The sequence below is a fragment of the Rhea pennata genome, chromosome Z (genome assembly GCF_028389875.1).
Source record: "Rhea pennata isolate bPtePen1 chromosome Z, bPtePen1.pri, whole genome shotgun sequence".
Lineage (NCBI taxonomy): Eukaryota > Metazoa > Chordata > Aves > Rheiformes > Rheidae > Rhea > Rhea pennata.
The window spans coordinates 43,293,060-43,316,993 of NC_084702.1; the positions used below are offsets into that span (position 1 = coordinate 43,293,060).

Sequence of the window (23,934 nt, forward strand, 5' to 3'; positions counted from 1 at the left end):
TCTGAATGATTCTGTAGGTAACAGTAAAAGCCAGCTATTTACTGTCTTTGAGTGCATATTAACCTTGGCAGTTAAAATGCCTGCGTTACCACTGTGAGTGTATATTAATTCCAGTAGGCATTGCAAGCCTGTTACTGATTGCATCATGTATTAGGAATATGCTTATGCCTTGATACCATGAAAGGGTTTAGGTTTTTGGTTAGGCATACCATTCCTTTTATTAGTGTTTTGACTTGCTTCAGCTTGCTTCTCACTTTGTTTTGCTGTGAAGGATTTTTTTTTTTTTTTTTTAAACACAGTGGAGATTTTGGGAAATATTTATCCCTCAAGCATACCAACAGGAAGTATACTGTAGAAATGGTACGAGGAGAGTCATAGTATGTTCATGCTGCTTTGCTGCTTGGTTAATGTCCAGCAGCTTAACAGCTTTGCTAATTGTACTTCATTTCACAACAGCAATACATCAAACATATTTTAATGAACATAATTAATTTTCTGTTTTGACTAATTGTCAACATTTAAAGAAACTGAGTAAAAGAACAGGAGGAAAACAGCAACACAAGCTGTTTATCTTGGAACAAACAACACAGTCCACCTGAGGAGATGATTGTGACAGTTTCTGTTCGTATTTTTTAGCACCTCCGCCAGCTTCCTCCAGGAGGTAATCGTTTGTTGCTGGAGATGTTTCTTTGCGGTGGATACTGTCACTAGGTGTTTGCTGTCAAATGCAACTGGAAAAGACAGGTTCTGATCTCCCGTTGATCAGCCTTTATAAAGGCTATGCATTTAAAATACAGTGCAGGGCAGATACTTTCATAGCCCATTAATTTCAGCTGTCCATATCTTAAATGGATAATGATTATAGTTTTAACAAATTTTAAACTTCTGGTAATCATTTATATAAGCTTTAAAATCTTTTTCATGAATATGCTTAGGAAGTGAAATGTGACTACGCTTTTCACTAGGATTTTAAAATGTGGGAACTGAATTGTTTAGATAATGCCAAAGTTTGTGTAAGACAGAAATTTGGTTTACAAGGAATGTTATAGGGTATCTAGCATTCAAACAGAAAGGAACTGAAGCGTAGCAGATGATGCAGTCACAGCATGAGGACCAGGGAGAAGGAGAAGCTGTTAGCAGGAAAATGAAGAGCTGCAAAAACACACATTTCCATGAGAGTAGCTGTACTGATAAGACACCAAACTTTCATCTAGTCAGTGTTTTTTTTTTTTTTTTTTTTTTTTTTTTTTTTTTCTGCCTGCCAGCGGCCTGTGGCAAGTTTCCAGGAAAGAGCGTGAGCAGGATGTATGGCAGCATGTCTGCAGAATCCTCTCCAACTTCCACAGCGGGCAGCTGCAGTGATGTCTTTCTGTTCAAGTCTTAGATGGTACTTTTTCCCTGTGAATTCATCCAATCATTTTTCTAGATTTATGTAAACTTTTAGCATTCATGGTTGTCTACTCATTGTGTGACAGTCACTTCCCCCCCCCCCTTTTTTTTCCTTCTTTTTTAATGAATTTAGCACCTTCAGTTCCTTGGGTAATTAGATGGAACTGATGTGCAAAAACAGAGTTTTTGTGTGTGAGGATAGTGAGCAGTTCTCCATGGCACTCGCAATTTTATAGCTGTCTATCATGAAGAAATATTTGTTACGTAGGATTACAGTCTGTAGTCAGACTGGATTAAAGAAGTCCTTCCAGTACAATTTGAACAATAGTGAAAAATCTTCTAGCTGAATGCATAGATGAATAAAGACAGTACAACAAACTGCAATTTGAGCACTGGGGAGAGATTGCCATTAAAAAAGAACAGAGAGAAATTGCTGCTGAGACTGTGCTTGTCTTATGTGGAGAAAAATTTGAAAGTCAGACATTGACATGCACTTGCTAATTTGTCTATTTTGATAGGTATTTCTAGTATTAGGAAGGAGACTTGGCATTTAGAAAACGGAACACTGCGGTGGGCAAACATTTTTTTTTTTCTTTAGAAATGATTTAGAAGATTCTTTGCAAATAGAAGACAAGATTTTCAATCATGACTTGCTCTATCAGCAGAATATCAGACTTAAAAATTACGTTTGTAGCCCCTCCTTCAGTATTGGCACCCACTTCTGAAAGGCATGGATCCCAGCCAAGCAGTAGCAGATTCCTGTAGCATTGCAGATGTACTGTTTGGTCTTTAGTAAATGTGATGGTTAATTCTGATATGTTCTGAATCGTGCTTGTACATGTATACGTGCCTTATACTGCCCTGGGCTTTATCAAGTGTTCTTTCATAGTTGAAGAAATTCCTTATGCAAGAATTGAAGATGACTACCATGCAGTGACATTTTGTCTCTTTTGGATTACTGAAAACCATTAACGAAATAATTTGAGTATTTTTGCTTATGAATTTAATACTTTGTTGGTAGTCTGATAATCTGATACCACCTTTCCACAGAACAACTATAAGCTAAATAAAAAGCTTAAGTAGAGGTTATTTAAGTTACTAACTACTGCTGTGTTAAGGGAGTGCAACTTTTTACCCAAAGTAATAATATCGAAGGAGCAATGTATTGTTTTTGCCCATGACAATGATTTGACAATAGAGCTAATTTATGTTATAGTAATAATCGTGGAAGTACTTTAGTGACAGGAGTATGCATACGTCAGAGACTTGACCAAGTAACCAAAAACTCATCATAACTCATCAGAATACTGAACAAAATGGAACAGTGCCTTTGTGCGGAATTGAAAAGCCTCCTGGAATAAAGCAAAAAATAGAAGATTAACAGTATTTAAGAACTTTGCGGTGTAATGACCGGTGTAGTTGAAGGATGGTGTGTGAACAGTCTGTCTTTCTCAACATAACCCATGTTTTGAGTCTATTTAACTGCTGTTGTTTTAATGTACACTGTAACATAATTTTCCAACCACCTTGGAAGCCCTGAAGTTGTGATGGAGTAATCAGACAAGTAAGTGTGCCTGGGCCCATCATTTGACTGGCAGTGTATAAGAGGAAGTTGCAGAGGGAAAGTGAAAATAAAAGATAACTTTTTTAGGAGAAGATTTTAAATGGGAATGGGATCATTTCATAGCCCCATTCAGTATAAGGGCATTCAAATTGTACTTTATTAAATTATGAGTTAGTTAACGTGTAATCGATAATTTATATTGAGAATTGAATTTGTTTTCTAACTCAAACATTTAAACCACTCCAAAGATAGTAGTTGTCCATAGTTATTGCTTCAAACTTAATAAGGTCCAAATATATTGTTTTGTTTAGTAATAATTAATTCAGGAGATAATAGATCAAAATAGGAAGGGAAACACATCTATTTTGGTAGCAGAATAAAACTAAGCAGAGTTTCTCTGTGCCATACACTGTGCTCCACTTAACTGAGCTAACTGGAGCTCCGGATCTAAAATTTGTTAGATGAGTTGTAAGAAATTTGTATAGGCATGCGCTATCCTCAAGATAAAACAGAAATTATTATTTGTAACTGGTTGTTCAATATTCTTAAAAATAAGGAAGAAATATTAAATCCAAAAAGAATACCTGGAAAAGTATGGTTCACTTAAATCTGTTATTCCGCTGATTTTTTTTTTTTAACGTATGCAGTATTTTAAAATAGCTTGTTGTTTGAATGTAGTTGAAGAAGCCAGTTGTAAATACGGATTAAACAAATCAAAAATAAACATACCAAAATTTTTATTTCATTCATCTCTCTACATTAATCCTTTCTCTTGCCTATATCTTCCCTTTTAAAGTATATTTCTCAGTTTTCCCTGCACAATATTTATTTCCCTGCTTTATGCAAGATACTTATATTTGGTTTTTCAAAATCTGTTTTTCATCATTTTTTAAGATTTTATTTCCATTTTTTAAGATCTATATTTCTTTTTATAAAGCCCATTAAATGTGCAAGATATGGCTACTTTATTTCATTTTTCTTCTGTCATTTAAACTGTTAATTCTTTATTGCTATTTTTTGTCCATCATCTTCATGTAATGTTTACTGGTGAAACTTTTGGAAATGGCCTTTGTACTTGACATACTGTGAACGGTTAAGGCACTGCGTAAAATTTTAATACTTAATGATTCTCAGTCTTTATTGAAGTATCCTGGAAAAGTAAAAATTATTTCATCCATATATTAGATCAGTTTTTAAAAATACAGCAAAAGTGTAAGCACCTTACAGTTCTTAATAGTTGTAACTTTTATTTCTCCTAGAACAAAACTTGCCTTCTAGGATGCATTTTCTAAAATGTAGTATGTGCTATGCAGTGGGTTACTATAATAACCGTTGAACGCTACAAGTCATGAACATGAAGAATGAGCTTGCTTTTATTAACTTGTGCACTTCTTAAAGTTTATTACTATTGTACTTGAACTATGAAATAATTACTTATGGGTTCTCTGTTCATTAATGGTGCCCTTTTTTTAATAGCTGTTTGCTCAGAGTATTGTATTTCAAGAGAGTCCTGGAAGCCTGATCATTAGGAGAGCCTGTTTTGCCATGTGCTGTTTGTAGAAGGCACTCTGGTGAGTTATTTCTACAGGTGTAGACTCTGTGCAGTCCTTTGCATAGATATTTGACAGGAAACTTCTCATCTGCATATTGAATACATAACTTACATCAACGGCAATTCTCTTCCTCAGACTGAGCAGAGGAGAAATCTTAGAGTACTTTGAATTTCTGACAGCTTACTTTTCCATTACAGTCACCTTTAAGAAACTAGCAATAATGTCGTTGCTGTCTCAGTCCAGAAGGAGGGAATCTCTCTTGAGACCCGTGTGTGCCGCAGAGCTACTCTACAATCAGTACAATCTCAGCGTTAATCCCTTTTTCTTTTCTCCCATTCGCTGGCTTGCGTGCCGGAAGCTGGTTGCTGTAGTTTCCCTTGTTTCTCTCCCTGCCATCCCAACAGATTGCCTTCTTGCCCTTGGTACCTTCCTTCCAACGAGAAGACTCAAACAAAATGGTGAAAGATCCAAAACAAGGAATCGGCAGTTTTACAGAAGGTTCGAGTGCAATTCAGGTGATGTGCATACCAGCTTTTGCAGACAGATGTGAACTTGCCCTGAGCCCACTGAGCAGAAGCAAGCAAGCTCTGCCTGCCCTCTGGGAATAACGCAGCCGCAGTAGTGCAGCTCTGAGCCAGAGCTGCTCTGACTCACGGTGGGGCTTTCTAACTCCGGCTCTCTGCCGTACGCGTAATCTTGGGATCTCTAGTTAGGATCTGTCTGCGTTTAGAGCCCAGGGTGCAGCAACGTGAATAACTGAACCTGTGCTAGAAGGTGAAGCCATAGCTGCCGGCCTCAACAGGAGCCTGAAAGAGAAGAGATGCAAGAGAGCTGTGTGGGAAAGAAGGAAGGAAGGAACATGTACGTTAGGAGTATGGGGGGAGAGGGCTGGCTGAATATAGAAACAGAAAAGCAATCCGTGTTTGCCTGTACATGATATTTCAGAAACTGCAGCAAAAGCTTATTTTTTATTATTTGCAGTTTTTCTTTTTCTTGAGCCTTTTGATTTTTATGAAGCAACAGTACCACAATGGCAGTTGCAAATGCAATTCCCAGGATGAAGTAAATACCACTGTTGGTAATCATGGAATAAAGATGGGCATGAAGAACAGCTTACAGCACAGTGAGCTAGTGATGGTTTTCTTTTCCTTTGGTTTCATGGAAGCAGTTACTGCTTTTTCTTAGCTCTTCACCAGTCAAACCTCTTCATCAACGAATATGTATTGTGAGTAGTCACTTCATGGTAATTACTCAAGTCACATTTTTTTCCAGTGAGTTAAACAGGCTTTCAGTAAGTTCTGAAAGATTGAGGACAAATTTTGTTTATAACTACATTAAATCAAATTAAAATGGCAAAAATCATAATGAAACTGACCTTTTCCTAAAGCACTTACTTGTCTACTTACGAATGAATGAATGAATGGTAGTTTATAAGACTTACGTAACGGTACTGGAAGTAGTAAGATATTTGTGGATTGCTGATATTTTGTCACATATAAGGACTGTACATAAAAAGAAAATAAAGTAGAATAGAGATATAGATGATGAAATGCCAGATGAAATTTTAAAAGGCTGATTTTAGATTACTGATACGGAAAATATTATAGGTTAGTATTGCTTTGCCCGAAGAGTAAACTTAGCATAACTGCACTAGCATGCGAGGAAACATTTGAGCCCACATCCACAAAGGGTCTTAAATGCTGCGAATCAAAGTGTCAGTGTCTTGTGAGGGGAAACCTCAGCTTCCAGAAAAGTGTGCAGACTGTGTATACAGCCCCTGGGGGTAGTTAGGTGTTTCAGAACAGAATCTGCAGAAACCATGAGGAGCTACCTAATAGCATGAAGAGGATGGAATGTGTCTGAAATCCCACCCCTTTCCAAGGCTTCCAAATCTTATCTATGGCTGCAGAAAAGCACTCCAGATTCCTAGCCCAGAAGTCCCTCCTCGATGTAGGCATCTATGGTGATCCTCCTGGTGAACAGGAGTAGGTCCTTTATTTTAAAGGCTATGCCATGTCATGTATGTATCTGATAATGATGCCATTTAGACTCATATAGGTAAATATGTTTCTGTTAAGTTGCAGACAGCCTACCTTAACAGTGTGAGCTAGAAGCTCAAATTCCTTCTTACTTACTGGAGTGTCATGCTTCGTGCCCTGTAGGACCATCCAACAGAGGAGGAGCAGGTGCTGTCACCCAAAGGAGCTTGGACAAGATACATGCACAACCACGACTCCCATTAGTTCTCAGATAAAGTGACAACTGTGGAAACCTTCTTCTCGTATCATAGGAGAGATGCTCCTGAGCTAATGGATGAGGGTGAAGGAAAAGGGTTGCTCTATCCTCTCCTCTCTTCTCCTCTCGATATTTCTAGGAAAAAAAGAAAGAAAGAAAAAAAAAAGTAACATTCTCTTGCAAAGAGCCTCATGCATACAGTGTGATCCGATGGATCTTGAGGCAGCCAGCAGGATGCAGAATTGCTGCAACACGTTAAATTCTAATATCAAAATGGGACAGCCACAGAGATAGCGCCTAATAGATACTGCATGGCAGGTACATAGGAGTTTTGAGAGTCACGGTTCTGAATTTCAGCATGCTGCTTCAGGCATACATGCTTTCATTATTGTGTTAATCTAGAGCATTTTAAATTTGTTGACTTTGATGAAATAGCTCGTATTGTGAAGTTCACTTCAATGAGTAGGAGTTTCCAGGTTCTGCCTCTGTATTTTATGTTTTACATTTCGGCTTTAATGGTGAGACGCATATCAAGGAATCAGTTTCTGGAATAAAGTAAAACAGTCTGTAAACTCATCTGAAAATACTGTCCAATAATTTTTTTTGTTTTTGGCCTCAAAATAATGTTTCCCTTTTTTTAAGAAAACAAACAAGTCACCTAATTTGATCAGTTAACAATCATCCCTTTCAATTAATAATGAAACAAGTTTTAATGTCCTTAGCTAGCAGCAATATTCTATTTTATGAAAGACTACACTTTGAAGACTGTGTCTGTAATGAAAAGGAAGCAATCAAAGTTTATAAGCCCAGATTGTGAAAAGATTGAAGATACACCGTAAGCATCACGAATAGGTACTAAAAACAAGGATAACTTCCTTTACAGTTAGATTGTTTCTTTCAGAGATGAGAAAACAGAAATGTTTATATTTCTTAACTTTGAGTACCTAATCTTTCATTATTACTTCAAGTTAAAATTGAGAATTGTTGAATTTTGATCAAGGAAATGGTTAAATTTATCCATATATGTTGTTGAATGTGAAGAAATAAATAGTATGTCCAGTGGCAGTTATTAAGATGAGCCATGCCTTCCTCCTGTTTGCTAATGAAATTTTGGCACTTGAGCATGATGATAGATTATCTATGCCTTATTTATATCAATGTTTTGTGATTGCAATAGGGGGTCATGAATTATATGCATCTTCACTGATGATAATTGCTTTGCCAGAACTTCTATGTCCACTATCATTCAAGCTGCTGCTCATGAAATGTAAACAATGTATCACTGCTTCTCAATAGCAAAAACCTTTTCCATTTTGAATTTGAGAGAAATCTTCTAAACATAAAGGGTTTAATTTTATTTTTATTTTTACCATTTTGGTCCTTTGTTTTTTGGGGGAGGGACAGCAAAAGAGTTCCATCTTCCTATATTTGTGTGTGTACACAGAATATATTTGCGTCATAACCCTACTTAAATTAAGCTGAGTTTTATAGTCATGCTCATACAAATTGTATAATCTGTTTCTAAGAAATTTCTTCATTAAATAAGAAAAGGTTTGAAATAGATGCTAATGAGTGCCTTGGCATGTTTGGTGGAACACAGATCAGGATTATATCTGAAAGTGGATGCTTTGTGAGTATTACAGCCTACTGTGGGCACAAGTTTAATAATAGTGAACAATTTAAGAATTCAGATTAAAAACGGAACAATGCATTTTTTAGGGATACGTTACTTTGAATCTTTTTTCAAGCTCATCTGTTATGGCACATTATATATTGCTTTTGATGTATGTTCTTCTTTCTCCATTTGCCCACTAAAGGCAGACCAGAATACTAATATTTTTTATTTTCACCTGCTAGGAGTGAGAGAGATCAAAAATTGATCAGTCAAGTCTTACCTTAATATCCTGCTGTTCTTTTTGTTTACTTGTTTCCCATAGGTATTTCTCGGGTACTTCCATTAGAGAGAACTTACAGAAGAAGGTGATAATAGCAGCACAGAAAAAGAAAAGAGGTTTTTTTTGTTTTGTTTTTGTTTTTTTAAGGCACTTTGGTTCTGGATTACCTGTTGCTCATTCCAAAGCACTGAAGGAACTGCCCTCATTAGCCTATGAGCTGTTTTAGCAGTAGTCTTAGCTGTTGAAAGAAACTAATAGCATATGAGGGAAAAAAAATACATACATACATACATATATTTATTTATTTGAAGGCAACAGCTTGCTTGTAGGAGTGGGAAAGTATATGTAATCTTAAATATTGGTAAGTATGTATTTTAGTTTAATAGCCTAAGGTTTACTAGTCTTTATAGTGTAATATTGTAGTCTCTTAGTTTGGACCTCTGTTTAAAAAGTCATTTAAAAAGTGTTAGCCAAAAGAGACAATTTGTGAGGTGATGCATCTTGGAGATAGAGAAAGCTTTACTTCACTTGGCAATTTAAAACACAGAAATAAAGAGAGAACAGTTAATGAAATCTTTTTTTTTTTTTTTCTAGGTCAAGCTTACAAGGCAATAAATTTTATCTACTTAAGATATTCCAAAGCTAACTGAAAACTGTATTCTATTTAGTGGTTTGAGAGATCCTCATGGGAAAAAGTCACATTAGAGTTGTTGTACTAATATTATCATAATATCACGGGACCTGATCAGTGAGAGAGAATTGATAGGAGGGAGAAAAAAAACAAGACAAAACAAACCAATGCTACTATAAAAATCAGAGAAAACAAAACAGATGTATTCCTGGAGCTCCTTCTCAGTTAATATCTCATGCTTTTGTAATCAACACAATTTTTTATGACTGGGAGTGTTTTTTGTGTCTTCATTAAGTTAGAAATCTGAGTAATAAATTCTGGGTGTGACAAACATCATCTTTCCTTATGTGGCAAAGAGGGAACATCTGTCTTAATCTGTCCTCATCGTAATTCCTTGCAAGGACTAGCCTTTATTTCTATCCTCATCCTTTGACAAGGCGTAATTAATTCAACAACTTTTTACCTTGCATTATAGCAAGCTAATGATGTGGTTACAGTTTAATACAGAGGTTTAACACAAGCTCAGCTGGAGAAACCTGTGTAAAATTGCCCCTGGCATCAGAGGCAACTTCTCTCAAGTTATGTTTTTATTGCATTTTTTTTTTTGTTAGATTTAGGGACGTTTCTGCAGATAGAGCAATGGTGGCTGACTTGCCTGCCTTTCTTGATATTAGATATGTCTCATGTTTTGAGAATATTTCTGTTTTTGAGATAGCTCATGTTTTTATGGTGAGGGGGTGGCGTAGGGGGGTGTCCATCCTCTTTTGATAATAAACTGGTGAGCTGAGCTGGTTGGTGAGAGAATTAGAGAGAAGGAGTTTTACTCCACTATTAGTACTGACCTGTGCGGTGTGTGCATACCTATTGCATTTGTGGGAGACTGGCTTTCTGCTCAGATGACAGCATATTTTACTCTGTCAAAAGTTTTTCTGGATAATGTCTTTGTTCTGAAGAAGATCTTAAAATGTTTTTCAAACTTGTTTATGTATTTTGCCTGAAAAATTGTACATTAAGATGTACTTACATTGCAGTGCACCCGTATGAATGAGGACATGGTGTCCATTCCATTCTAACTTGTATTTATATTCCTATCACTTTATTCATTTCCAGTTTATTTCTGTTTTAGCTTCTCTAGATTTTTTTATAAGCTGTTAGGCTTTTTAGTTGGAATTTAAGTAGCTTGTATTGTTGTACCTCAGACTTTCTTGTTGAATGATCATCTTTGCTTGAGAACTGCTCCTTTGTGCTACTTGGATTATTTAATAGAATATAAAATAAACTAATACTTACAGAATCTAATTCGGAATAGCCTAAATATTGAATTCTTGTAAAAAAATCAGAACTGGAATTCATATATAATAAGCTGTAATACATAAAAAGGAAATGATTAAACCGTATCTCACTTATCATAGATCTTTTTAATAGGAACAAAATCTGCACCGTTAGTTCCAGACCAATGTATTTCCCATTCACAGTGCTGTAGTGCATAACTTATAAATCTCTCCTCATTGTCCTGCATTACTTTTTCAAAGCAAGACTAACATGAAGCAAGACAGGATGAATGAAAGTCAATGAAGGTCGACGAGACAATCCAATTATTAAAGATTCCTCAAAGAACACTACTGTGATCTATAAAAGAATTAGCTGTGAATTTCTGTATCGTTATTGACAGGAGTCATGTTAGTAGAACTGTAGTATATTTTCTATGGTAATCTATTTTAGATTATACTAATCTCATCTGTTTCTTTAGTATGTCTGAATGTTCGTTGGTCATATGCTTTAAAATATCTGTTTGGTTCCAAAAGTCATAATTCGTATTTCATATGACTCTCCTGCTTCTTGAGTGATAAAGAGGCCTTCAAGGAAACAGTACAGAGTTACATTACAAACAAACAGAGTTAAGATTACATAATCATTGTACATGTGCTGTTCCTAATTTTCCATGCATTTTGTTGTCAGGCACTTATCCTTCATTCATTCTGTAGAATAGGTCTTGGGAGGATAAAACACCTCTGTGCAATAAAGGAGATTACCATTTCTGGGACCTATTTGTCGTAGAAATAGTGAGTTGGCCTGCATGTATTAAGAGTTTAAATACAGAATTTCAAGCGTGTATATATATATATGGGGGAGAGAGAGAGAGAGAGAGAGAGATTTTTAATAGCATTTTTAGACAGTTTTTAATTTCATCATTTAGAAAGAAAACGCAACGTTATTTTGTAGTAGCACTATAATACTGGGTGTGACAGCATAAGGATACAGGCAAGTAAGGTCAGTATATTTGTGAGCTAGGCATTGTACAGGGTAAAATAGAAGAATGTCTAATTAAGCAGTAGAGTAGTTGTTCTCGATCTTAAAAATTAATTTTAGCTTCATATTCGACTCTGCTCTGTTTCAAGTCTGTCTGAAATTTGTCTGCTTTTTTCCCACTATACATATAATTCTAATGGAAGATATTACTTCTACCCACAAATGCTGTTTGGTTATAGTTTTGGAAGTGTATATGAATCGCGGTGGATAGGATTCAGTTATCAATTAATCTAACTGGTCAATGTACTTAGCTACATAATGCTATGTGATACATATGAACAAGGTCCAAAATACTACATGTTCTTACTCCTGTGAAACAGAATGAGAACAAAAAGACAAATTACAAATTGTTATTTTTTACCCTCTCCCCAGATATTTAGTTTAACAAAGTTTTCATCAGGTGTTTCTCTACTTCATATCTCATATTCTTTCTATGAAAAGTAATTGTTCTTCTTGTGAAATAGCAGGTGTGTGTGTATACGTGTAAAAATATGTATAATTTTCCTCACTAACGCAATCAGAGGAGAATGCAGTCATGCGTTGAGTAGCTCACTAAGTAAAATATCGTATGACCTCCGTTGCAGGCTGGGTGGATGGGCACTGTGATATTAAAATATCAATTGCTATAAATGACATTGGACCTGAAAAAAAAATTATATACTCTTATATACTGGTATAGTAAAAATTGCAGACTGTGAGATTACAGTGCTGATGGTGAAATTTTACAATGTTTATCTTTAAAACATCAAAACAGCTCCTGCAGTTAGTGGAGTTTCACTGACTGACAGCAAAGGACAAGAGCTATTATTGAACTGAGCTTAAAGGCATCAACAGTTCCAATGCAGTGTTGTTTTATTTATTTATTTATAAGCCAAGGTTTAAGAGCATTTGTCTGCAATAGCAAAATGCCTGTCTAAAATTGCTATTTCTACCACAGTAAATGTAAAGCATATTCAGGTAATACCACACTACTTTTGACAGGTTGTAAATACTTTTTGGAACCTGAAAGATTGAGAGACTTGCATGGTATGTAGAAGGAATGAAGAACCTTGTCCTGACCAGATAGATGCTGAACATCTAACAAACACTGAAAACTTTCACTGCCAGTCTGTAATCTATTTAATGCTGATAGTTGAAGTACTGTTAACTTTAACTATTTTTTTTACATGTTTTGTTTAGCATGCAGATAATTCCACAGTATGAACAAACAGAAAACACTTTGAGAGTTAATAATTTTATTATTTACTTTCCAAACATCTCTTTTTGTGCTTTTTTTTTTTGGACCCAAAATATGTCACTTCTATGGAAGAAATTATCTGTATTTTAAAGTTTTAAGTTCTGTACTAAATCTGTGATCTTAGGCATTTATACTATTCATTGTTTATTAATGCATTTCTTTACGAGCTAGTGCAAAGCTATGCGAAACAAAGAAAAGATTCATACTCAAATTCTCTGTAAAGAGAGGAGGGCAAAACTGTAACAGGGTGGTCCTCTTATCTCATTAGCAGAACAGAGGATTTCTTTTATTTTCTATAGAGAAGCTAATATGGCTGAAAAGAAAGAATTGAATTTCTGTTTTTCTATGCCTAAATTTAAAACTTCCCTGAGTTTTCAGAAGGCATTTTTATTATCCCCTGGTGCCATGAATAGGGCAAATCTGTCACTCTTTGATTTCTAATAATATTTGTCAAAGTCTTTAGTAGTCAAAATCTTCCCAAATAGCTGATGTGGCTACTGACTCAGCTGAAAGGAATGTGCAGAGATGAAGATCTAAAAATCTGTCAGATCAAAATCAAAGAAGATATTTTGTACTAAAATACGCTGGTTGCTTGATTAAGTAAGTAGACTTGTAACATGGGTCTGTACAAACAAGACACAATCACTACCCATTTTTTAGCGGGTTGAACCTGTTTACCTGAGCCTGTTCCGCCTCCTTTGGGCTCATTTTCAGTTTCATTGGTTTCTAAATACCCAAACCGCAGAGGCATACTTTTTGCTTGTAATTGGCAGGCATGCAACTAAAACATCTTTGCTCATTGAGAAATTGTTGCTTTAAATCAACCTGCTTTTGACCTGTAACCACATCCGATAACCTCAAACCAAAAGCACTCAAGCGTGGTATAATCTGTATACCTATAATCCTCTTTGCATCCCTAGTCTCTGAGCTCACTTTCAAAAATTTGTTTTGCAAGTATTTTGCCAGCATGCAGTAAAGTGCCATGCTCGTCAGGTATGTTGGAGCTGGGGATCAAGGTGATAGCCAGCATAGCGACAGTACTGTTCATACATATGTATTCACCTAGGGCTCCCTCGTGGACTAGATATCTCAAAACTTGTTTTGCTTCTGAGTTCTGTGAAGTCAACAAGACATCCCTGCAAACCCAGAATGTCCTCAGGCTTTCAGGGTTTACAATTCCAGACACAGTGAGAGATGACTTGTACATTTTGGCTGGAAAGTACATGTTTTGTCCCCAGATCAAGACACTTCTGCCTTACCGTCATTTGTACTAGGAATTTATACTGCTCAGGGGAGGGGGAAAAAAACTTGTTAAAAGGAAGAGGTGGAGGTGTTCTAAGGGTGCCCATGACAATTTTATACTCTTCAGTTTTATAGCTGCTGGGTGTTTAGTAATAAAAACTAAATAGGTCAAGAATTCGAATTTTAGAAATTCAGCTATGTCTAAATATGGTGCTCAATAAATTCAAAAACCTGCCCATATCCAAATTCTGAAAAACTTGAAAAGCTATTAGTTATCTATGTGGCTTTCTCTCTTCCCTTTGTCCTCCACTTGTCTCTGGAGAGTCTTTATTATTCTGCCGGTGAGGGACCTCTGTAGAAAAAACAGGATCTGGATTGATGGCTACTTATCGTGCACATGCAAGCGCTTAGGGTAGTAGCTGAGCTTCAGAGGGGGTGCTGTTCACTTTCAGTTTCTTTTGGAAAAGAAAACATGTTGCAGGATCAACTCTTGCCTCTGCTATGCTCTTCGGTAAAACTATCTGATGTTGTATTTATTTATTTTAATAAATCTGACAGTGAAGTGTTGGCGACTGTAGTATAGCATCTAATGTAAAGGCATAAGCAATTAGATTTAACAGGAAATAGGTATCGGCGTGCAATACGGAGAAGAGTTTCCTCATATCAGATAGAAATTCCTGTGCTTCAGTTTGTGCCCATTGCCTCTTGTCCTGTTGCTGGGCACTGCTGAAAAGCACCTGGCCCCCTCCCCTTTGCACCCTCCCCTCAGATGTTTGTGGACATTGGTAAGATCCCCGCTCAGTCTTCTCCGGGCTAACCTGGCCCAGCTCTTGCAGTCTTTCCTCGCAGGAGAGATGCTCTAGTCCTCTAGTCATCTTCATAGCCTTATACTGGGCTTGCTGCAGTAGTTTCATGTTTCTCTTGTACTGGGGAGCCCCAAAACTGCCCACAACTTCCAGAAGTTTTAAGCAGAGCCCAGACACTGCTGCACAAGCTGCTGTGTCTGTTTGCTGCCTCTGTTAGTTGTGGTCTGGAGGAGAAATAGTCTTTATTAAAATTAGAGATGAGATGTGTGATTGAGGTGCTAGATCTTTGTACATACGTATAAGAAAGAAAGCCTTCATAGATGAAGGTGCTCGTTGAAGGGAAGAAATGAGGAGGTTGAAAAGTGAGATGGATCCTGGGAGTGTGTGAAAGATGTACATCAGGTTATAATGTGAGAGCCGTGTAACCCTGCATTGGAATTAAATGTCTGGACTTGGAGAAGGGTGCTAGAAGGGGTAGAACCTAGCTACATGTCCATATAGTTTCAATCTATCATTTGTAGCTAAGCTACGTTTTCCTTTCTTTCCAGGATGTTTGTATTAAGGAAAGTATAGGAAGGTCTTTGTATTCATGCAGGATTGTGACGGGACAGAGGGGGAGCTGCTTCCTCCTCACGCCCGCTACAGCGAAGGAGTTTTAAATTACTGCAGCGGGTTAAATGCTACAGTGGGTTGTTTATTAGACAGCAAACTAATACTCAACTTCTTAATAGAAGAAACTCCAAGTGAACAAATACATTGAAGTATTTTCGCTTTAGACATTCTCTTATTTCAGCAACTTGTAGTGTTTTCCTTGATTGCTACAAAGTTTGCCCAGGAGAAATTAATTTCCATCATCTTTGAAACTGGCTGTTCCGTTCTCCTCTGCTGCCATCCTTCTGCTTGCTGCATCTTTCACGTGTCTTCTCTGCCTTGCATTCTGGAAGGACTCTCGAAGGCAATTGCTTTCTGTTTCTCCCCATCCTTTAGGGGACTCCGTAGTAGTGCAGCCTGGATCAAATGAAGTACAGACCTTCTCCTCTGCTGTTCGGTCAGTCTTTTGAACTAAATTGACAGTAGTGCGTGCTGTTTAATCAGAAGAATATTGATGCTAGTGGCTTCATATTTTTTAAAAAGTGAATTTATGGGTTTTGTGCTGTGTTCTTACTGTATGATGCAAGTTTTTAAAAAATTGATGAAAGATTAGAATGACAAATGAAATAAAATATTTGTGGAATGAAATATTTGTTTTCAGTAATGGAAAATAAAACAACAAATGTTTCTTTTGTTAATACTTCATCTAGGGAAGTACTCAACTGAATAAAATTTTTAAATAATTAAAATACAATTTTCTTGATTTAAGACAAATCTTTATATAACTTCCTGGGAAAACAGGAAATATTTCCTGCAATAAAACTGCAGGAAATCACAGAAGTATTTGTAGAGGAAACTAATACTTTGAGGAAAAAAGTTCACAAGTGTTATTCTTTTTCAATATTTACTCTACCTACCAAACATTACATATGCAATGTTTAGTTTCTATAGCTACTTAATTTTATTAGACAAACTTAATTATAAAACAAAAACAATTTTAGAAATAGATATATCACAATAATAAAGGTAGCGTCTTCATTCAACGAATAACAGACGTAGAATGGTACGTTACTGTGTGATACTAATTCTATGTGGGAAACGGCCAAAATACTATGTTTAAGTTAATAGCCATTAATAGATTGTAGTACGGCTTTAGTTTTTAATAAAAATGGCTTAAAATGGAATATAAACTTAAGATATGATACAGTTCAGATTCAGTGCAGTCAGTGATGGGTACCTCATGATTCTGCAGAGTGGCAATGTCTTAAACTTGTTGATATTTTAATTATTGTATATAATTATGTGAATGATAAATAAAAGAAACTTTTGCTTTAGTCTGCAGATAAAGAGAATGGTAATATTTGAATTTCAGTGGTCATCATTCTGGCCTCTTCTTCTGTTTTTTCTGCTCCAAAGCGAAGGTCCTACTGTCTTTCGAAGACTATATTTTTTCTTTCTTTTCAAATGTATCTATAGATGCACGTGCATACCTTATGTTTTCTCTCAAATTCTCAGAGTAAGTGGCAGTGATAACGCAATCAAACTATTCATTAATAGTTTTATTGTTATTGAGAAACAGCTTGGATTTTATTGTGTGTATACTCATATCATCTATTCAACTGTTATCTGTGTATTTTTTTTTGTTAGGTGACAGATCAGTCAGTGAAAGCATTTGCTGAACATTGTCCCGAGCTGCAGTATGTTGGTTTTATGGGCTGCTCTGTTACATCTAAAGGAGTCATTCACCTCACCAATGTAAGTACTATAGCTGCTTTTAGCTCGTTGTTAGTATTTGTGACAATTGCCAAAATATAGATATCAACAAAGCTAATTTTATACATTTAATGAATAACTCTGTCACAGATAGAACCATGACAAATAAAATTTGCATCATTTCAACAGACACATTCAGATTTTTATGCTTTAACTTTATCATAAACATGTTCAATGGATGGTGTTTATTCTCAGAAACTGTAATACTGTGAATGTCAATTGTTTGTAAAATGCCTAGTTACATGAGATTGAATTGCAAAAGTTCTGTAATTTGTTGCTGCCAAGTAATTGGAAATGAAATGCAAAACTATGAGTGCAATAGTCTTAGACACCTTGTTGCAGTAGGATAACCCATATGCATACACATTTTGTATATATCTACCTCTGTATTTTACGAATATCTGTAGAAACATTTTATTTCCTTATCGTTTTCTTTACGTAAGAGGTGTGATTTGTGGGAGAACTGCCTTGTGTGACTACAGAAATTGATTTTATTGAATGCTTTAATTAATACCCTGGATGAGGTGGACAAACAACATAATTAAATGCAGAGCTGAAACAAAACTGAGAGATCATGCAAGCATCAGGGAGGACAGGGGAAATATATTTGTAATAGGTAAATATAGTATTTATACCTAGGAAGTTTTAAAAAAAGGGAGGGGGGAAGTGGAACCTATGATAATTGGTAAAGATGGCTGTAAAAATGTGTATTGAATATGAAGGAGTGCTAGTAAACATAAAAAATGGTCAAAGAGACCTTGAAATAAGTGGAGACCATATTGAATGAAAATGTAATATGGCTGAAGAAAATTCAAATGTAGTTTTTGGTGCAGAAGTGCAGCCCTCTTGTCATGATAGTGGATTCAGCATACCTCTAATATATGTAAAATGGTTTAAGGCAGCTCCATAGCTGAAAACATAGGTGAAATGAAAAAATTCCAGAAAATGTGCAAAAAGAAATCTGAAAAAATCAATTTGCATAGTAGTTACAGTACCTCAAAGGATGTAGTTTGGGAAGAACTCCAAGGATATTGAAATGACATGAAGATATTTAAAAGGCACATATATCTGTGGGAGGGAGAAGTAATATGATAATTTTAATGTCCTAAAAAATTCAGTATGAGTTGTATTTATGTGTACAACATAAATATAGGAGGTGAATAAGTTGGTCTGACAGGGAGCGGTTATGTAATCATTTTTCAGTTGCGTACTTCGGTTACTGGATTATTCTGACCTAGTGTTATTGAGTGTTTAGTATGTGATCATTATGTCTAATCCTTCTATGAAGTGACTTCAGTCAGTTACATGATATGATGGAGTTACGAAAAATCGAGAGCTTTATTTTCTTATTTAGTTGTGATTTTGATGTGGTTTAGTTATAAATGACTGGAAATCATGAATTGTATTAGGACTGACACAGATGTAGATTGCCCTTCGGAATATATCTGGCTGATTGTGTCCCAAAATGGGAAAAAGTCATATGGGATAGGCGAGTATTGTATGTGCTTTTTCCCGGGACACGAGACTTGGGAATTCCTGCTTCTTTCTCTCACGCCGTGGACATAGAAACTTACCATGGGTCATGAATACTGCAAAGACAGTGATGTGATAGCACTGAATACTTTTTTTAAAAAAATCTAGTTCTCAGATATATTTGGGGAATTTGTGTTTGAATCCTAGACAAGTAAACTCTTTTAGCACTTGTAGCATTTACTATGAAGGTGCTGATTATTTCACGTAGTTTCAGTATCAAGTATTTTTTCTTCAGTTATCTCACTTCTCATGGTGCTGTCTTACGTTGTCTTGAAGCTTTCTTTTTCTGATATATGTTAGAATTCTTTAGGTTGATCAAATAATAGCCAAGTATATTGGCAAAGCACTTGAAATAATATTTTCCTTAAGTGGAATATTGTTGGTGAAAAGTGTGTCGTTGCCTACTGCAAATTTTGTATTGGATTGAGAACAGAAATTATGAAGTGTTTGATGTATCTGAGTAAATATACTTGGCAGTGGAGTTTCTTCTGGCTTTCTCCTGAAGATATAATGTAAATTAGAACTTTTACAGGGTTGAAGCATGTTCAAGGAAACCCTGCATATCTTGCAATATTGTTTTTAACTGTACTTCTCTTGGAGAGTATATCCTGTCTTCTCTGATTTGACCTCTGTAAGGTTTGCTAAGTGTTATGATAACAATATGTTTCTTTACTCTTCTTGCTTCTTTCGACAGAGATCTTTAGTATAGGGAACTACACTGATGTCATATGTTGAGGGACAAAGAGCAGGAAAGAAAATTGCCTGGTGGTACAGCAGGAGAGTAGCAAAGGCAGTATTGCAATTCTGGTTTCTTTATTCTGAGGCTATTGGCAAGTGATTCCCGGTTAATCTTGCTGCAGTAACTTTAGTAGTTGCACTGCTCCTCTGCCAGGTGTTACTTCCCTCACAGAGCAGGCAATTCCGCTAAAACTCGGAAATGCGCTGAAGTGTCCGTCCCAGAGACATATTCCATTTCTACAATTCTTCTAAAGAAGAATTGTAGAATAACCTCCAACGGAGGGTGATAACAAATATCAGGGGAGCAGTAACTTTCTTAAACAACTCCATCAGTCTTTTCAATAATTATCTGTTAATGATGTTATTTCTTTAATGACATCAATTCTTTGTTTTAAATATCATCCATTTCTTCTAATGGTCAGTTCCCAACTGGTACTTAATAAGTGTTTAGTATTAATCCCTGTTCTTAATAGATCTGCAATCTGTTCTTAGCTCTGCATAGCCTGCCAGTGTGTCCTGTGTCCTATCCAGGTCAGTTCCCTTCTGTCCCTCTGCTTCGTCTCTGTAAGCTGGAGGTAACAACACTGGCCTCCTCCTTTGTAAAAATGCTTTGAGACTGGCAGATAAATAAAAGTTGAGTCTTTTGTTATTGCTTTATTTTCTCTCCAGTAATTTTTAGCTCTTTAAAAATACCAGCACTTGAGAATTTTGATTTGTAGTGCTGCTGAATCACAGCTCTTTTTTAAGAGACAATTGTGGGTTGTAACAGTGAAAAAATTCCATATGGTAGAAAAGAAGAAACACTGATGTGTTTTCATTGTTTTTGCTCCTAAACATTATGACATTCAAAAAAAAAAAAAAAAATTACTTCTTGAGCAAAAATGTTCTCTAGTGTCTTTTTTTCTTTGAAGCTATTATAAACTATAAAAAATGCACTGTAAATAGTGGTTGTTGGGCAAGATGAGAAATGCTGCGTATATGTATACAGAGAAGGAGAGAGTCTGGAAGTGCAGAGGTCATTGTAGTTTAGGTAATTTTAGGTAATTGCATTTTAAATGGGACTACCAGACAACTAATTTTTTCTTCATGATTTTTGATCCTGTATCTTTGCTTGACCCCGAAAGTAGGCTGCATTTTTTTTTCCTCTTGTGGTAAATGCCTTTCAGCATTTTAATTGTTGCATTTCTAATAGAATTTTAAGAGCTAATATCAGCCAATCTCAACATCTAGACATGATTTTGTTTCCAAGCTACTACTTTAGCTTCTTCCTTTGAGTTCTGATACCTGTGCTAGAGTAATGCTTTGGAGCAATATCTTTCCATGTGTACTTCTTTATTATATCCTTTTTACAGACTACATCTTGGTGAAGTTTATTTCACACATTTTCATTAAAATAAGCATGAAGTCTAATTGGACAATAGCTTGATAGAAAAAAGTTCTAATCTGTTTTTCCAATCCCAATACAGGAACTCAATTTATCTAAGAAAACTGGTTTTGGAATAACGTTATCTTTATTCTTTCTTGGTCTCATATTATTGTTACCTGAGGCCCATGTCCAATCTTCTCAATCATATTGGTGTCTGAGTTGGTGACCAGTGTGAAGTCAATCAAAATTTAGATTTATATAGCAAGTATTTGGGACTCATTCAGTGCGGAGATTGTTGGCTTGACAGATTTACAGTGGTAATCTGAACATAGCTAGAGTGATTCTGCAAGTGTCTTTTCTAAACTGAGGTACTGTATGCTGCCTTTTGTTCAGTTACTGATTTATTTTGACACAAAGTACTCTGCCTTATACTCCTTTTATAGTAACATTTTAGTATATCTTCCAACCTTAAGATCATTGTGCTTCCTAAACAAGAACATGATTATTTCTCTTCGGCTAGGTCAAGAGAAAACATTTTTTTGTTTTTTAATCAATTCATCTAAAAAATTATATTTTTTTAAGGTGGCTAATGTTTTATTTGAACATAATTGTGTTAACTGCCCTTTTACACATTAGTCTATTTTTCTCCATCATGGGAAAAAGTCATTAATTAAAATTTTCTGAACATAGTGATTCTGGGAGACTCCTTATGAGGTTTGACTTGATACTTAGAAAGCTGTGGTGCTATAGACTCTGTAAGAGAATCTTTTTTTCATCTTTTGAACTAAACCTACCACTTTGTTGAGTGGAGCTGACTTTGTCCCTCTTAAGAGGTTATTTTTACCTTTTTAAGGTTTTGATAGTTGTACCCAATTGCAGTTTTTACGGGTTGCACGTTAGGTAGAAAAGCCATTACAAGGCAGCTTGATTGCGTAACTGCAAAGGTTTCAGCGCTCTGTGGTGCGTGAAAGTTTCCAAAAGGAAGATGGATCTTAGATATACTTGAGGGTAAATAATAGAAAAAGAATAAAGTGTGATTTTAGCAATAACACAATTCATCAGCAATTTTTATTTTCAGTTTATAAACTCCAAATCTTTTAACTCTGATACTATATTGTACATAGTATGTAGGCAAATAATTCTTAGCTCTTCTACCGTGGGTTTTAAAACACTTTAGAAAGGAGGTCAGTATATTTGTTTTAGTAGCTTAACTTGTTTATGTTTGAAATAAATCAGAAAACAAATTAATATCATCAGTGAGTTTGGAAGCAGTAGCAATTTGAATATAAATGTCTTTCATTTTGCTATTCTGCTTTACTATATTGCATTACAAAATAAAGGAATATATTGAATAAATTCATTTCTGTAATTAATACATGTCTTCAAGTTCGTTTCTTTTCAGGCTTTTTTTTTTTTTTTTCCAGTATACATGCACTCTTCAGAACAGAAAGACTTGTTTTATGTAAGCAATGAAAATTCAAACCCCTGTCTGTGCTTAAAACACAGAATTTGAACCATTTCTGAACCTTTTCTTATTTAATCAATGGAAGCTCAATGTTCTGTGATATTTAACTTTCAGGAATCAAATTAAAAGTTGTGAATGTGTAGAACATGAAATCAGACTGAGGGAATATAGCCTCTTACTTAGCTTTTCAGTCAGTTTCCAATTCTTTAAATCAAGTATGGTTTGAATTTCATGAAAACTGTGTATCTTAATAGTATATTTTAAGATACTTAGTTCATTCTTACGCGGAATTAATTTGTGTGCCCTTCTTTTAATAGTTTAGAGATTCTATTGGTATAATAATGAAAAGAATATGACTGATAATTTTTCTTCTTGTTGCTGTTTTTACTTCTTCTGACCATGCATTTCCTTAGGAGAATGTAAGCAGAAAGCACTGTATTCCCTGAAAGCATGTATACAAAGAGAGTCAAAAAAATTAAGCTTAATTAACCAAAGGTGTGAATTTAAAGTGTATTAGGTCCTTATAAGTGCTTTCCTTCAGAAATAATTTAGCTTTAGTTCTGAAAAGGATTGCTCTTCTGTGAATTGTTCTATTTCTAAGTAAGCGTATCCATGTAGGAGTTAAATTGGAAGAGTCAAGAAAAAAGAATTGCAAATTCATTATATCAGTATATTAATATTCTTTTACAATAACAGCTAAATATTCAAAACCATTGGGGCATCCACATTGGAAAAAATACCTATGATCCAAATAGTAAAGTAATCTTCATATAAAGTATGAAATTTATCTGAAATTTGAACAGTCTCAAAATCAGGCATATTTTTCTGTATTTTTTTAAATTTGATAGTTTTCAAATGTTCTAGCTTTTCTATTTCAAATATTTTTAATGTTATTAGCTTGAGTAATCAGGATAGTCTTGTGAAATCCGTAGCATTCAAGGACAAAAATAATACAATAATCTCTGAATCTTGAAATATTTAATTTCCATGAAATTTCATTTAAATCAACCAACAGGAGTATTGAATATAAATGCCTTTATAATAATTTTTAGAAGTATGTTAGTTCCCAAAATACTATATAATTTCCTAGCAATAGTAGTAGTTAATTATAATATGACTTAAAAGAAAAGAAAAGGAAGGTCTATTATTTTAAACTTCCTTTGTTTCAAACCATTCTGTGATCTAAGTGGTTCATTTACAGCCTAACGATTCCCTTTCTGTGAATTTTCACAGATGAACTCCCTCAGGAAAACTCTGCGTGCTGGACTGCTGATTCTCTATCAGTTAGTGGGACTGAGATGCATTCCAGCAACATTCTGTCCCCTTCTAATCTCGGTCACCTACCTAGACTCTAAAATTAAATGCTGTTATTATACTAATGCAATTTTAAAACACAGTTATTCCTGAATCAATATTCGGTAATTTCAACACGGTTATGTATAGCACACAAAGTTAGTTTAACTATGCTTCCATTCTCTTAATTTTTTAATTTTATGTTTCATTTCATATCCTTAAACCTTCTGTATGCTGTCTGCATTGTCTCTTTGATTCTCTCTTTAAAAATTCCTTTTTCAGTTAAACATTTTGTCTTACTGCCAGAAGTGAG

General features: G+C 35.3%; 1 protein-coding gene across 1 annotated transcript in view; it reads left to right on the forward strand.

Annotated features, from left to right (window-relative positions):
- Nucleotides 1-23,934, forward strand: part of FBXL17 (F-box and leucine rich repeat protein 17) — a 290,001-nt gene that overhangs the window by 73,082 nt on the left and 192,985 nt on the right. Inside the window, exon 5 of the mRNA XM_062600332.1 lies at nt 17,101-17,208. Coding sequence (XP_062456316.1) covers nt 17,101-17,208 — 108 coding nt within the window. The remainder of the gene's footprint in view (nt 1-17,100; nt 17,209-23,934) is intronic.